General features: G+C 38.1%; 1 protein-coding gene across 1 annotated transcript in view; it reads right to left on the bottom strand.

Annotated features, from left to right (window-relative positions):
- Nucleotides 1-16,078, bottom strand: part of INTS8 (integrator complex subunit 8) — a 21,394-nt gene extending 5,316 nt beyond the window's left edge. The window contains exons 1-17 of the mRNA XM_079300091.1: nucleotides 15,859-16,078; nucleotides 14,439-14,613; nucleotides 12,414-12,554; nucleotides 11,895-11,966; nucleotides 10,671-10,722; nucleotides 10,273-10,455; nucleotides 9,620-9,727; nucleotides 8,821-8,976; nucleotides 8,214-8,314; nucleotides 7,733-7,874; nucleotides 5,868-5,938; nucleotides 5,554-5,729; nucleotides 4,558-4,691; nucleotides 3,852-3,962; nucleotides 2,986-3,187; nucleotides 2,322-2,443; nucleotides 1,141-1,325 (exon numbers count right to left, since the gene is read on the bottom strand). Of these exons, the coding sequence (XP_079156217.1) occupies nucleotides 1,141-1,325; nucleotides 2,322-2,443; nucleotides 2,986-3,187; nucleotides 3,852-3,962; nucleotides 4,558-4,691; nucleotides 5,554-5,729; nucleotides 5,868-5,938; nucleotides 7,733-7,874; nucleotides 8,214-8,314; nucleotides 8,821-8,976; nucleotides 9,620-9,727; nucleotides 10,273-10,455; nucleotides 10,671-10,722; nucleotides 11,895-11,966; nucleotides 12,414-12,554; nucleotides 14,439-14,613; nucleotides 15,859-15,988 (2,261 nt within the window). The 5' untranslated portion in view covers nucleotides 15,989-16,078. The remainder of the gene's footprint in view (nucleotides 1-1,140; nucleotides 1,326-2,321; nucleotides 2,444-2,985; nucleotides 3,188-3,851; nucleotides 3,963-4,557; nucleotides 4,692-5,553; nucleotides 5,730-5,867; nucleotides 5,939-7,732; nucleotides 7,875-8,213; nucleotides 8,315-8,820; nucleotides 8,977-9,619; nucleotides 9,728-10,272; nucleotides 10,456-10,670; nucleotides 10,723-11,894; nucleotides 11,967-12,413; nucleotides 12,555-14,438; nucleotides 14,614-15,858) is intronic.

The following is a 16,078-nucleotide window of genomic DNA, read 5'->3' as shown; positions in this document are numbered from 1 at the left end:
GGGAAACCAGCTGAACTGCTCTGCAATTCCCCAAGCAAGGTTTGCAACAATGACCTACACACTTACAGAAGAGGGTACACAGTGATCATTTATAATGCACTTTGATTTCCTTGTGATGAACATCAGAAATTGTCACCATAAGACAATCCAGACAAGGAGAGCCTTTGTAAAAGGCTTTGTAAAAGGTTTCACTACTTCTTTTCCATAATAACAACAGGGTCACTGTCCTTTAGTGTTTGAATCAGAGGGGTCAGGAAAGGTTCAGTAACCTGGAGTACACCTGTACTCCTTTTCCTTGCCAGAGTACACAAGTGGAAGCTACAGCACGTCCTACCCTCCTGCAACTGCCCCACAGCAGCACAAGCAAACGCAGCTGGCCTTCAGCACACGTGAACCTGATCAGCTCAAGGGAGGCAAAGACACACACACAAGGTGTGACAGAGACACCTTTCCCAAGGCTCCTATGTGGAAACTCTTCACACATGCCAAATTGTACCATATTAGACAACTTGTGTTTAGGCTTAGTCTCCAGAACAGGCCAAATCACCGGACACTGGATAACTCAGAGTCCTGAATCAGTCATTTGAAGCTAAGGCTGCCAAGGTGTTTGACAGAGAAAACTCTTGACCTGATTAATTGGATTTTCTTACGTTTTGCAGAGCTTAACTGAACTAGAATTTCATTCCAAGACTGAGTAACATTCAGCTTTACACTCAGAAACAAAGCTAAGTATAGATAGCCATACTGTGAGCTATGTGTTTGATACAGCTATGAAAGCATAAAACTGATACAGAATAATTCTATTTGCTGCAAAGCAGACACCTCCAGCCCATCATCTAAACTGCCCTCTAGATGCCATTGACTTTACTAGAAGATCTGCACTGGTTAAAATGGGAGCACAGCCATATATATGCTTCAGTTTCAGCTTGGACAGGTGCCTCCCACACACTCTTTTCTGCCTCTGAAAAGGAAAGTCATCACATCCCTGCTAATACCCAACTCCCATAGTGGACAGCATTTTTACTCAGACCTTTAGCTGCTGCCACCATTCTGACAGCAGAATCCAGACAATTTCTGATGAGAACATGGGATCAAACTAACCAATCAAGCCATCTTCAAAAATAATTTTAGAAAACATACCTGTACATAATGCCCAGTGTAGACTCCCTGTGTTTAATCAAACTCACTCTTCCATCATTGCCACGTTTGTGCTGGTTGGATACACTGCAGATTTGTACAACCACTTCCCAGAGATCTTTAGCTGTGCGTCTGCTTTCTTTGGGACCTGGCAGTTCCTTGCATGTAGCAGCCAGCAACTGGCCCAGCTATGCAATGCAACAGAAGAAATACAGGAACTAAGGCTTCTCTGCATATCATCTACAGCAAAGGAATTACTGGCATTTAAAATGGTAAGCAAGTGACTCTAAATGACAAGCTACAAAGCAATGTGACTAAATTTTGCAGCAGAGAACAGTGATGAAGAAGCTGGAAAACAGGAATTAAACAGAGCATTTTTCCATTTATTAGTTTCCTTGGTGTATATTTCATTATTACAAGCCCAAGATAATGAACTTACATACTGCATAAAACTGTAACTCCATAAATACTGTTTTACAAAGACTGTTCTTTAGAACTCACTTAACTTCCATATAGTAATTAATCTCAACTGAAACTGGGACAATGTTATACTAAAAAAACTGAACCTCAAAACAAAAATTAGGAAGTATCATAGGTAAGCAGAGCAGGGTAAAAATGAACCTGTCCTGTAATATGACCTGCCTTCTGCTCCAGGCTTGAGAAGTTGAAACATTGCTGTGAAACAATTTTGAAAACATAGTTTCAAATAAGGAAGGGCTTGAATGCCTCCAAAAATACAGCACTTATTCTGAGTAAAAGAACAGAACACTTACAGTGTATTTGGAACACAAGTATCTTAGGAACAGAAAAGAAGCCAGACATAAAACCAGAAATCTGTACACTTCTCATACCTCCTGCATAAATCTAGGCTGAATTCCAGCTGAGAGTCCTCTGAAATGCTGTAGCACTTTCCTAATCATGGATCATAACCACACACATCTGATGGAACCAACCTTAGCTGGCAGCCAACAAGGGCAAAGATTTCACAGCTTCCATGTTTTTTGTCAAATGATAAACATGCTTGCTGCTCAGCCCTACTATGTTCTACCCCATACTTAATTCATTACAGCCATAAAGCCCCACACTCTCGAGCAGAAGGGTACTTGCTCTGAAAAGTGCAAAATACTTCAAAAGAAACAAGGCAATTACAGTTTGAGAAAGCTTTGAGATTGAGCACTTGTTACCTTCACATAAGGATTAGTTTGAACCAGAGGTAATGGAACTTGCATAGTCAAATACTCATTCTCACACCAGTTTAACAGGAAGGCAACACATTCTTCAGCTATAACTTGTCGAAGAGGAATATCTAAAAGGAAAGGGATTATTTGTTTAACTTAATTTTTGAGAAACAGTGTTGTAAAATGGTGTTGTATGGAAACAAGCAAATCCCATACCCACTGACCAGCTGTTTTTGTTCCACAGCTATCACAGCAAAGTATGAGGCTTAGCCCTACAAGAGACCTCACCTCTGGAAATCAGTAGCAACAAGGGCTTCATCTAATCACAACAGTACAATGTTACTCTCTTATTGTGAAACCAGGAGAAAGCTTTAACAACTAGCAAAACCTTTCAGGTAAAAGTGCAGACGTTCAAGTCCTTTAAGTGCCATTAACAGAAACTGTCAATGTTTAGCATTGTTAGGCATCATGCTCATTTCAAGCTTCTAAAAATCAATGAAACTTCTAAAGACTTACTAAAACCAGCATCCAAGTCACTGTTGTTTTTCCACTTATACACCTAAGTGGTTAGTCTGCAATACAAAGTTGTTTTATTTCACTGTGGTTTTTTTTCCCATTCTCTGAAGGTTTATGCTTTACTGCATCCTAGGAAAGACAGGAATGTACTTACCAGGTACTCTCATTTCCAAATATCCTCGGACTCTGCTTATAAGATCAGAAGGAGGACGTTCTCCAGAAGCACCAGCTCCAGCTTCATGAGTGTAAATGTCCAAAAGCAGCATTTCATTCAGCATGACCTGACGGAGCTTTGGAGAAAACTCTGTAACAAGCTCCAAGCAAGCAGCAAAAAGCTGTTTTGCATGGACAAAATCCTGCAATAAAAATTAGATGCATTAATGATTCCTAATGAATTCATAAGAGGAAATACTACAAGCTAAAGTGCATTCAGCTCCAACCTGGCTGAACAAGTCTCAGCATCCATTAGCATCAGAATTGCTCAAGCATTTCTCACAGTGTCTACTTATGAGTCCTTTTTAAGTCCTATTAAGCTTAAGAGTTCCAGATCTTTTGAAATCAAAACAAGAAATTTATGCAAAAACATGCAACTGCTGGTATGTTTGGTACAATTTTGTTTTAGCTGCAGTTCAGCAAATTTGTTAATTTCAAGGAAAACAGAACAACATTCCAATAAATTCCTTATGTAAAATAATTCTTCAAAATAACAGCATTTTGTATCAGTAAATCAAATCACCACTGGATTCAGATACCACATGATTTAGAACAATATAATCAACACTTTCAATGAATGAAATTATCTCCAGGCCCAACTCACTGGAAAGCCATTATGTTTGCTCTGCTGATGGAACTCTGAGAGACAGAAATACTTAACCATTATACAACACATGGAGCTTGTTACAACACCTCCCTCGCCTCCCAAGTTTTCAGTTCTTTTTCTATAAAAAGTGCCTTCAGTTTTGCCATTTCATTACGATCCAATTGTCCAAACCAACCAGTAAGCTCAGATGGCTTGCTCACCTTAATGGCACAGCAGTGCAATCCCTTCGCCATCAGGATGTAGACCAAATCCCTAGTCAGACTGTCTTTGATTCCTAAAATAACATTGCCGTAAACATTTGGTACTTCCCACTGGGAGAGAAACGCATAGGACATTTGCACAGAAACAAGTTTTAGAATTCACATCACTGCTTCAAACACCATAAACAAACCCCAAATACTGAAAATGACTGCCAGCTCTTGTCTTTACATCTCATCACAAGTAATGTATGGCTCATTTGGAAATACAATAAAAATGCCCAACTACCCTTTGTTTACACCCTGAATATTCAATAATTAAGGGAGAAACAAAAAAAAAAAAATAAAGAAAAAAGAAGAAATCTTTACTTAAACAAAAAAAAGTCTTCCTTCTCTCCTGCTCCCATCTTCTAATGACAGACATTTAAGCTAAAACAATATTTCTGTCTAGTCAGAACACTAAAAGCAAAAGCTATGAAAACATCTTTTCTCATAAGGAAAGCTTGTGATACAGCCAGTAATTCCTTAAAACAAAGGCTACAGGTTTTATTATAATCCTTTCCACATAGAATGTGAATTTTGATATGTATCATCATTCTTATTAAACCACCACTATGCAAAGAGGTTTGAAAAGATAAGTCACCCCGAGGATCTATGAGAAAACCAGTCCTTGAATTATAGTCTCTCCTGACCACAAGAACTAAGTTACCTTATTAGAAATCATCCAGAATTGGCGTTCTGAGGTCATACCATGCAACTCAATTAAGATCTGCCGAATCCTCCAAGGATCCACTGACAGTATGAGCTGATGCTCAAGCTGGCCAATATTGACACTTGCAGAAGCTAAAAGAAAACCAACCAGGTCTTCAGCACATTTCTTCTCGATGTAGACACTTAGAATTCTTCAGTATATAACACTTCAATCAGGACACAGTAAGAACAGCAGACACATCATGCTTCCATGGTCAGCATGGTCCAGGCATCCTTTTGTGCCCTTCCACGAATTCCTTGTGCTACCTTCACCCTGACCTACAGGGCTGAGGCAAGCCCCTTTCCTCACTCCAGCAGCTCTGAGTACTCTTGCTATTGCAAAACAAGAGATTCAAGATCTGCATTGAAAGTATGTTCCTATACTGCTCTAGTGAAAATACACATCTTAACTGGCTCAAGTTACTTCAAGACTGCATTAGAGCTGAAAAGGTAAGTCCTTTCCAGATCCATCTGGCACCTCTTGTTAGCCTTGACTTGTGCAGCTGCACAGCCAGCCATCTGTATCAGGGAAATTACAGGTTGAAAAGATCTGCATTTTACTTTGGTAGGTTTAAAATTTCATTCAAATGGCACTCCTGGTCCAGCTTACCACACAGTCACATCATCATTAGTGTATGTAAGTCTAGAGGCAAGATTTCCTTTCTGGGAACAGCTGCCACAGCCACATTTTGTTCAAACCAATGCCATACTCTCTCACTCTGCCACACAGGACACATTCATTTGAGCTTACCTATTACACTCACTTGAGATACAAGCAAGTAACAGCCACCTTTTCTTGAACAAACAGGACATGCACCAACTAACAGGAAGTATTCTCTCTAAAAACATTCTAAATGTATTTGAGAACAGACCTGCACTTTGTAAGCTCAAGGTTTTCATCATTAGAAGAGAGCACTGTCTGCTCCCAAGTTAATGAAAATGCTGTGAATATTACCTGGGATATCATAAAAAGAAGTCACAGGTTTTGTGCACAGATTGATTCGAGGAGATCTCTTCCGCATTTGGTCAATGAGCAGCTTCCGCTCATCATCTTTCAGCAGTTTTATGAAAAGGTCATGAGATGAAATCATGAAGACAAACTGGAGATCTTCCATGCCCAAACACAAGTTTCTAAACAAATAAAAATGTTAGTACATAAACAGGAAAGAAGTGCTTATTTTCCAGTTACAATTCCTTGAAATATCTATTATGCTGTATTACATTGCTTACAAAGTGCAAATTCATGTTTTTGTCTTATGGGGTACGTACTTGAGAAATGCTGCCATTCTTCTCTTCAATTCTTCAGAAGCATTTTCCAAGTTTATTGACCCTGAACAAACCTGGAACATTTATAATATTTAGTTACAGACAGTGTTACTGACCAGTTTTCAGTCTCACAAGTAGTAACAGCCAGTAAACCTCTAATTTCAAGTGAGGCAATGAAGTTATAGAATCATGGAATAGTCTGGCTTGGAACAGACCTTAAAGGATATCCAGCTCTAAAAGCTCTGCCATGGGCAGGGACACCTTTCACTAGACCAGATTGCTCAAGGCCCCATCCAGCCTGGTCTTGAACACTTCCAGGCATGGGGAATCCACAGCTTTTCTGGGCAATCTGTTCCAGTGCCTCACTACCCTAACTGTAAAGGATTTCTTCCTAATATTTAATCTAAACCTGCCACCTTCAGTTTGAACCTATTGCCCTTCCCCTGTTCCACAGCAAAATGCAAAAATCCCTCTCCAGCTTTTTTCTAGTCCTCTCTAGGTACCTGAAGGTGCTCCAAAATTCCCTTGGAGCCTTTGCTTCTCCAGGCTCAACAACCCAAACTCTTTTGGCCTGCCTATTGTTTTTACTTTGTAGAGCAATTTTTAAATCTGTTCAAGTGCTGTTGGGTGGAACTAAGTGCAGTATTTCTGGGTGGTTGCTTTAATTCATCTGGAATTAAAGCAGTATTTGTTTTGCCCTGTGTAACTCTGTCATTCTGTTACTCTAATTGTAGAGATGAGACCAGTTCTCAAGTGTTTCTTGTAAGCCAAAGAAAGTAAGATAAGATCTAACTGACAAAGTTTGATAAAGAAATCTCAGTACAACTGTGTGAAATAAGACTGTCTCTGAAGTAAACCTGATAAAAGCTACTGCCATCATGTATGGATCAGTTTCCTTCAACCTGTACACAAGACAGGATGTTTCAGACAACTGTGATTATCAGACATAATCCACATTCTTTTTTCCTGTTCCTCTGGTACACAGAAGCACTAGTGCTGAGTGCCACACTATCAGTCAGCCTCACAAGATCATTTAGCACATGAGTTTAAAAATGAAATATTTCTAAGTGCAAAATGCTAAGATTCACTGGGACTTTTTTCAAGCCAGCAGATCACTAGATAGTTGAAGTTAATTGCCAGCTTGCAAGAATTTTTTTTAGAAGTATGTTTCAGTCCCAATATGAGCAGTTGATGTAAGCATTTACTTGATATACAGCATAGAGTACTGTCAGTTAATTTTCTGCCACATGCTTGAAGAGACAAGCAAAAGAACTTAGGCTCAAATTAATAAAAGACATTAAAATAATATCAAAGCAACAAAAGGATTAAGTTTAGTTTAAGCAATACCAATTTCCTAAAAACCTTCACTAAGAGTAACAGTGCAGGTCTCACACGTAACAGTAACTCAGGATCACTTTACCACATGCTAACTTCTACAACAAAGCTGGTAAGGGAAAAGTGCTCCTCTTCCACAGGCACCTTTTCTACTCATTCTCTCTGTCTTGGACAATTTGACTCTTTGTTCCACAAAAATATTCACCAATATCTCTATATAAATTAACAATGTCAGGAATAGCAGCAATTTCAGATACAAGCTGAAGCAACAGCCACCACTGGATCCTCCCCGAGAAATGGAAACAGAGCTATGAACAACAGGTGCAGAAGTGATCACTGAGTGGAACTGTACTAACAACGGATGCAGAATTGATCACTGCGTGGAATTGTACTAACTGCAAGTTGAATAATGTTTGAGAATTCACCTTTCTCTGCTTCAGAAATTTGAGCATCAGTTGCAATAACAATAGTTATGCAGAGAAAGAAATCACTCAATAAATACCATTTTCACTTCTAATTTTAGATGGTTTTACCTCAAGAAGGAAGTCTATTTTCTCTTTGCTGGGTTTCAGGAACAGTTGACAAAACTGAATATCAATTATTCGACCTTGTAATACATCACAGACCGTGTTGCACACACAGACTTTGAAACAAACTTCATCCAGAGCATCATTCCTGCATGAACACAAAACTGAAGATTACAGGACAGCTCTGACAAACAAAGAGTGGTATCATCACAGCAGGTGGAAATTAAAAAAAAAAAAAAATCAGTAAAGTGATAAAATTAACTGTTAATTATGTTTTCTCCATATACAGCCACAATGAGATCCAACCAAGGAGCTGTGGTGTGATGTAAAATGTAGGTTAGACTACTGCTAACAGAAATGAAGGCTCAAGTTTCTTGAATGTAAGTATTCTGCAGACAAAAGATTTTACATACTTTCCACAAAAGATATGACTAAAGAAAATTGCCCTTCATCACCACTGAACATTGATCATTATTTAATGTCTCACCCTTGCTGAGCTTTTTGGAAGAGTTCTCTCAGCACTGACTGTCTGAATTGTTCAGGTAAACTGAGGGTTATGTTATCTTCAAGGAATATCTTCACTAAGTCCTGCAACAAAACCACAGTTGGAATAGTCAATGCATAACCCAAAAGAAACAGACAGAAAATTATCTGGTAAAAATGATCAAACTAAGAGAAGCAGTTCACATCCATATCTAATACTAAAATTCACTGAACAACTAAAAATGAACCAAATAACAAAAAAAAATTCTATATAATCAGAAAAAAAACAAAGAAAAACCCACAAAAAAACCAAAACAAACTTGCACATCTAAGTAGCAACATTCCCTGAAACCCAAAAAATTAGAATCTACCTGAAAATTCCTTATCTCAGCTGGCAGGAATTATTTACCATTGTCTGGACTCCAAGATATTTTAATCTAACATGTACCAGATTATGTTATATTCCTAAACACACAGGATTTAAAACAGTACAGTAATGGTTAAATTAACATTTAAAATTTCTTTAAATCCACACCAGTTCAAATTGAATCATTCACACAGAATGATAAGAAAACCCCTCAAACATAGGTGGGTTTATTTAGGCATCCTACCTGATATTTGCCAGATTTCATACAGCTGTGGATTTTACTATAAGGAGTTGCCTGTTGAGATGCATCATCACAAGATGAAGTAAGAACCTCACAAGCTTGACAATACCCAGCTAACCGTTCCTCATCTATGGTAAAATGAAGTGATGATGAGCCATTCTGAAAAGTAAGAGTTACATCAGATCTTAATAGCTGAAGTATTATGAAACATTTGTTTAATTTACAATTTCCCCAAATAACAGTAGAACAAAAGAATGTGCATGTACATGCTTTATTTAAATAAAAATTGGAGTTTGTAGTTTTGCAAATATGAATATGAAGCGAAATAAAAAGGAAGCATACCTGACTCATAATTTCAGATGTACTTTTTCAAACAGTTAGAACACAGACAATCTGATTTCCAAGGGAAAGTTAGATTTAAATAAAAAATAAAAAAAAGGAAGTGTTGCATGGTTACCTTCCTCAAAAGCACATCATCATCACCATGGACACAGGATGTATTGTTCAGTTGAGTTACTATTAGCACTGGAGATGTTATTTCTGCATTTTTTGCATCAATACAATTTGTGTAAAAGACTATTCATTACAAAATGTAGAACAAAGCAGCAATATACTGCAATCAATTAATATCATTTCAAACCAGACACAACGTGAAAAAAAAATTCTGGTCAAAACTTCAGGAAGTTTCTTAAAAAACTCTGTGTACCATTAAGAGCTATTAAACTGCTAAAGGAAGCAATAATTTATACAAGGGTTTTTTTACAGAAGAGTTGAATACACATGTTAAAAGAACACTTGTTACCTTTGCAATCAACTCCTTTGTTTTAAAAAACTTTTCCTTAGCCTTTTCATGAACAGCTGTATTTGTAGATCCTTGTTGGAAATAGATGGCACCCAAATCATAGCAAACCTGCAAACAGCACTGAAGTCAAACACACCATCTTGTACATCATGTTTTAAGTCAAGATTAAGTATTTCAGCTCAAATGTTGTATGTACTTTAAACTATTCCTATTTTTATCTAATTCACCAACATACACTGCACACCTTACCCTGCATACTTCAATTGCTTCCTCTTTAACTGCAATCTCAGTCTGAGTAATTCTGCACAAGCATTACAAAATTAAAGAATTATTTTCCCATAATCACTGAAAACAATGCAATAAGCTGTCCTTGTCACATAATGGGTTATTTCAGGGGATTGAGGGGGCTAAAGTGAGGTTGGTGGGAAGCCACAATATTTACAATTATTTTAAAAAGTTCTATTAATGTAAAAATGAAGCTGGTATTATTTCATTGCATTACAAAAACAAACAAACAAAAAAAACCCAAACCCCAGAACAACAAAGGGAACACTGACAGAAAAAATACTGCAATTTATCTCAAAATTATTACTTAACACTTTTTCTGAAGAAACAGATATAAACTCTAAACTTTAGTACACAATGTGAGTTACCTGGCACTGTATCTCCTCTGCACTGATTTTCAGTCCAGCTGTGGAACTCTCTGTTTCTCCATTCACCATACCAGGTTCCATGGCCAATAAATCCAGAGTTCTTATAGTATGGACATAAAGATCTTTGTTTAATTTAAGTGCTCCTTCTAGGACCAAGATGGAATCAGCAGCCTGCTCCTTCAACTGTAATAGTTTAAATACATTAAAAGAATTAATCACTTGGGTTTGAGTTTAACTCTAAGTTAACGCTACAATTTTAACTGTTCAGTAAAAGGATTTAAAAAAAGTTCTTACGCAACTTTTGATGCCATGTAGAATTTGCTTTTGTATTTCTTGTACAACAAAGAAATTCATATTTACATGTAAAAGAGGCAAAAATAAGGGAAAAAGAGTCTCACCACTTTCAAAATATTTTCAGTTAGCTCCTTTTCTTGCTGAATATGATTCATACTGCAAGTTAGACACAGAGGTAAAGAGTTCAGTTATTAGGCAGATCTGCATATTATTTTATTTCATGTTCTGGATCACAAATAGTTCATTCATTCAATAGCTTGGTTTTGCTTAACTATATTTTGAACATCATTATGCAGAACCACTGACTGCTCTTATCTATCTATATCTGAAATACAGAACTATAAAATGAAAAGATAATTTTGTATCAGAATGTGGTTCAATAAAACAAGAAGCTGCAAAGTTATCATTGCCTTTTTTAAAATCAGACTGCTAATACCAATTCAATATCAAAACAATAATGAAGAAAGCTTCCACAGCCTCAAGTCTCATGAAGCTTCGACATTTAAATCTTCTCAAACATGTCAGGGACAGAAGAGTGTTCACATGTTTATGTAAAAAATTAGAAGTATTTTAAAATTATTTTCCCACACAGATTTTTTCTTTTTTTTAAATTCAGAATCAGACTGATATATATAGGACAATATAAGATTTATAGTGAAATAAGGAGGAGGAAGAGGAGTATGTTTAATCAACATATTTAACAGACTCTCTGAAACAAGTATGGTCTAATGCTTAAGTATAAAATTAACATAAAACATATGAAAAGGACCACTCAGAGATACTTCCAACTTTTGGAAAAATCTATAACATAAAAGTAATGAACATGTTGTTACTAAAGACTCCCAGCCTTTAGAAGGCAAAATGCAAAACTGATTTTAAATTACAAATTACTGTCTAATAAAGCAAATGAAAATACTTCATTATTTCTTAGGTTATCATACACAATGCTTCAAACGGGTGTAATAAAAAAACCATATTACACAAGATACTCTAAGTCAGGGATGCAAAAGAATGCAAGAAATGTACCCTATCTAAACTAGAGCATAAGCATTCTTCCAAGACAAATTGCTATCTCCATTCCTCCTGTGATTTTTCATGCCGTGACAAAGTCATAGAGATTATAACATTGATAGAGTAGAGCAACAGACAAGTATATGTATCAAATGTGTCTGACAAGAAAGTGAGAATATACTTGAAATAAGTTTTCCATATCACAACTAGACATTTTAAGCAACTGTACATTATTAACATGATTTAATCCACTTAGAAATTACATCCCTGACCATAAAATACCCATGAAATCCAAATGAATTATATCTTTAACTTACACATTTAACTGAGGTGGACCAGGCTTCACTTGCTTTACAGGAAAACTACTTTGAACGATGGTCCTTATGGCCCTACATAGGGGAAAAATTAAGCAAAGAATGGTATTAGCCTCAGAAGTGTAGTAAGCAGATTACAGGCCTCTTGGTAATAGCAGTTTACCATTTCAGAAACATTACACCATTAGAATACATCTTTCACTGAAGAGTACATCTAGCAGCTAAGAAATGCTCTTATGTCCATAAAAAGCTGAAAGATGAAGATTTTTTTATATATATAAGGAGAGATTTCAAATCACTATCTTGACTATTTTTAGAGAAGAAAACCAGCTCTAGAATAGCTTTTCAGACCCAGCTCCTTCACTATAACCTAGCAACAGATCACAATATTTATTAGTACTTTAGGATTTTTCTCCCTCTACATACAATTATACAGATAAAAGAAAACACTGTTATATATTTTATATATATATATATATAATATTATATATGTTATATATATGTTGCCTTGTAGTACTTTACCATCTGTTGTAGAGCAGTATTGCCATTGCAGTGGTTGGGGGTAAGCTGGACAGATCTACATCCACATGTTTAGTTCCTGGGGGAACTTTGCTGATACACAGAAGTTCATTCAGTAACATGTTCAATACAGGAACAGACAAGCTATGAAAAAATAAGAGAGAGAGAATCAGATACTTCATAGAGTAAATGTACTTATGGAATATTAAACAATATACACTACTATTCAGTAGTGGGTTATTACTTAACATCACATGGATGTTTATTCAGCATTTGTGATCAGGTATATAAAGCAGTTACCAGTATTAGCTGCATAAATTAAGCCCAAGTGGATGGGCCCAAGTAATACTTCAGCTGCCCTGACAGCTGAACTACTACTCTGTTCCACTGCATTAGCCCACACAGGCACCTTACCAGAATAATCCAGCCACCAGTAACAGCACAACCCAGCTAATAATAAATTCTTTCAAAGCAGCCCCAGATCATGCTCCCTGAAGGCAAACAATCCCATTTTCATCACAAATGAAATTTCACTCACATAAACTGAACAGTGAAGCTGAGGCTAGGAACTTTAAGATAAGTAAAATATATGTTAGCTGGGACAGAACTCTTCAATAAAATAAGACATGCAGGCTGGACTGCACTCCTCCTAGCTTTTGTGGTATAATTTAACACAACTAAAATACTATTACTAATTCAGACAGTATTTGAAATTACATCAGCTACTACCAAAGTACCTTTGATCTTGTGAAAAATTTGAACTCTTTGCAAGCAGTATTGAAAACAACCAGTGAAACTACACTTTTAGCAACTAAAGCCAGGATTTCTATTTAACAAGTTTTAGATCTTGTGTTCTATCAGAAGTGTTCTACAAGGAGAGGCTGAGGGAGTTGGGGGTGTTTAGCCAGAAGAAAAGGCTCTGAGGGGCCCTTATCACTCTCTGCAACTCCCCAAAAGGAGGCTGTAGCATGTGAGTGGTCAGTCTCTTCTCCCAGGCAAGTGACAGCAGGAGAGAAAATGGCCTCAAGTTGTGCCAGAGGAGGTTCAGATTGAATTTTAGGAAAGGTTTTTCACCAAATGGGTGATCAGGCATTGGAACAGACTGCTCAGGTAGTGGTTGAATCACCATCATACCCTGAAGGTATTTAAATTATATGCAGATGTGGCACTTAGGGACATGGTTTAGTGGTGGACTTGGCAGTGTCAGATTAACAGTTGGCCTGGATGATCTTAAAGCTCCTTTCCAGCCAAAATGATTCTACAATTCCATGCAAGCTAGAACCAGGGCAATAATTGCTCCTTTAAGATTTTACATTAAATTACAGATAAAAGGGGAGAGAGACTGGTGTGAATGAATAAGGAACTCCTGCCATTACCTAAGTGTAAACAAGAAGCCAAGTGTAAAGGATTGCCTGGACACAATCCTGTGCCATGTGCTCTGGGATGACCCTGCTTGAGCAGGGAGATTGGAACAGATGATTCACTGTGGTTCTTTCCAACCACACCCATCCTGTGATTCTGTGAAGTGCAGCTTCCTAATGTGCACTGCCAAAATGAAGTAGTTCCCAACTGTTCTAGCTCATCAGACCATTCCTCAGCTGAAATTTCTAAAGGAAAGATGCAAAGTTGGGGTTTGTCTATTTCAACCACAGTAATTTCAGTGACCTAGTTCACACATATATGGAGTTCTTCACATCAACAAAACGGGAGCAAGACCTCCAACTTTAACCTTGTCAGAATGAGGGATCTTCAGTTTTGTCACTGAAGAAAGCATAACCTCCAATTCATCTTTATGAAGCTTACATGTACATACCTTAATATCTAAGACATGCTATTTTTCCTCTGTAATACTGTTGATTTGTTCAGACACACTGCTTTTATCAAACTGTTCTCTAACTTACAGCTAAAATAAAACTTGATTTCAACTGTCACACCCAAAAGGGAGCAAGACAGATTTCAATTTTTTAAAATAAATATCTCAAGCCACTTCAATTTAGTAAACTTAGCATGAAGATGTACAGACTGTACCTTTTCTCTAGTACATCCAAATCCCACTTCAGATGAGCAGCAACTTTGAGAGCAAGAAGTTTCAGAATGCGGTTTCTTTTGTTATCAGGTGGTGGCTGGACTTGGTTCTGTTCATTCACTGAGGGTTTTGAAGCTTGTTCCAAGAACTGAACAATCAGTTGCACAGGTGGTGGATCTGCAAAAAAACACAGCCACTCCTCAAATTCTTTGTAAGACCAGGGATTATTTTTTTTTCCCCAGTTATGAACACAGTTCTTTATCCTTGGTGTTTATAGTTAAGAGTTATACTATAGTTATAGTTGACATTGTTACCTGGTAGATGTTAATCCCAAATGGTGTCCTGCACACGCTGACTCAAATCAGACTATTAACATAGCTTTGCTTAACATTAAAGCTCACTTGACCATGGCAACTCTACTCTCACACTTTTATTTATTTTCACTATATTATATTAATTATGCTTCAACACTTTGAATCTACTGAAAATAAATGCTGCCTAATGAAATCACAAGTGAACTGTTATAAAAACTATAATCTACTGCCTGGACATAAAGTATATTTATCAGCAATTGTTGCTACTTCAGAATACATTCAGAAAATATTTTCAGATCGGTTAAAAACCAACATCAAAAAAGCACCCAAATGTCTCCCTTACAAAAAATAACCAATACCTTTGAGCTCTTTTGAAAAAAGAGGCCAAACCATAACTTTTATACTCACACTGAACTTCGTGAAACATAAAACAAGTATTACCAATTTACTTAATCAATTACAAAACAGAGTATAAAATCTAAGCATAAGATCTAAGATAGACTATGCTTAAATTGACTTTTTGTAGAGGCAACGCTGGCCCCGGTTTTCCTGTTTCCTCCACCTCCTCGCAGAATTCGGGTACTGAAACAGATGATTACCATTTACGACTGTCAAATGACCAGCTGCTTTTAAATACGGTCACTTTCTTATAATGTACACCACATGAGATTTCTATTTATTCCAGGTCCAGAGAGCAATTTCATCACTGAACCTTTCGAAGGGCTTCAGCTCGGCCCCTAACAAGACTCCAATGGGAGAAAACCAAACCAGCTGCGAACCGCAATGATGTTCACGAGCAGCACCTCCCACCGAACAAACCAGCTACGGCACTTCCGCACACAACACCCACACATGCGAAAGGAAAAGCGATCTACCCGACAAGAAAGACAGAGAAATGAAGTTATGAAATAGGAAAGATAATGTGAAATGAGAAAAACGGCGGTAGAAATGCCGCAGCACGGCCGCGGGCAGTGCCCGGCTCCCTCTGCTCTCTCTACCCCGCAGCGAGGCCTCGCAGCCCCGGAACGATCGTGCCCCAGGAGGGGCCGGGCAGCGGGGCCGGCCCGAACCGAGGCCGCGGGGAGGCGGCGGCCAGCAGGGCACGCACCGGGAGAGGGCTTCTGCAGGTGCTGCTCCAGCAGCGCCTCCTCCAGCACGAACTCGAACCACGACGTCTGCGGCGGCGTGCATGGCCGGCTGGAGGTGGCGGCTTCCCGGTCGGCCGCCTCGGCGCTCATGCCGGCCGCTCGCAGGGCCCCGCACAGGGCGCTCGGCACCGCAGCACCGCCGCCGCACAAGATGGCGGCCGGGCCCGGCCCTGTGAGGCG

Source organism: Erithacus rubecula, assembly GCF_903797595.1.
Source record: "Erithacus rubecula genome assembly, chromosome: 3".
NCBI lineage: Eukaryota > Metazoa > Chordata > Aves > Passeriformes > Muscicapidae > Erithacus > Erithacus rubecula.
This window is presented reverse-complemented; position numbering and strand designations above follow the sequence as displayed.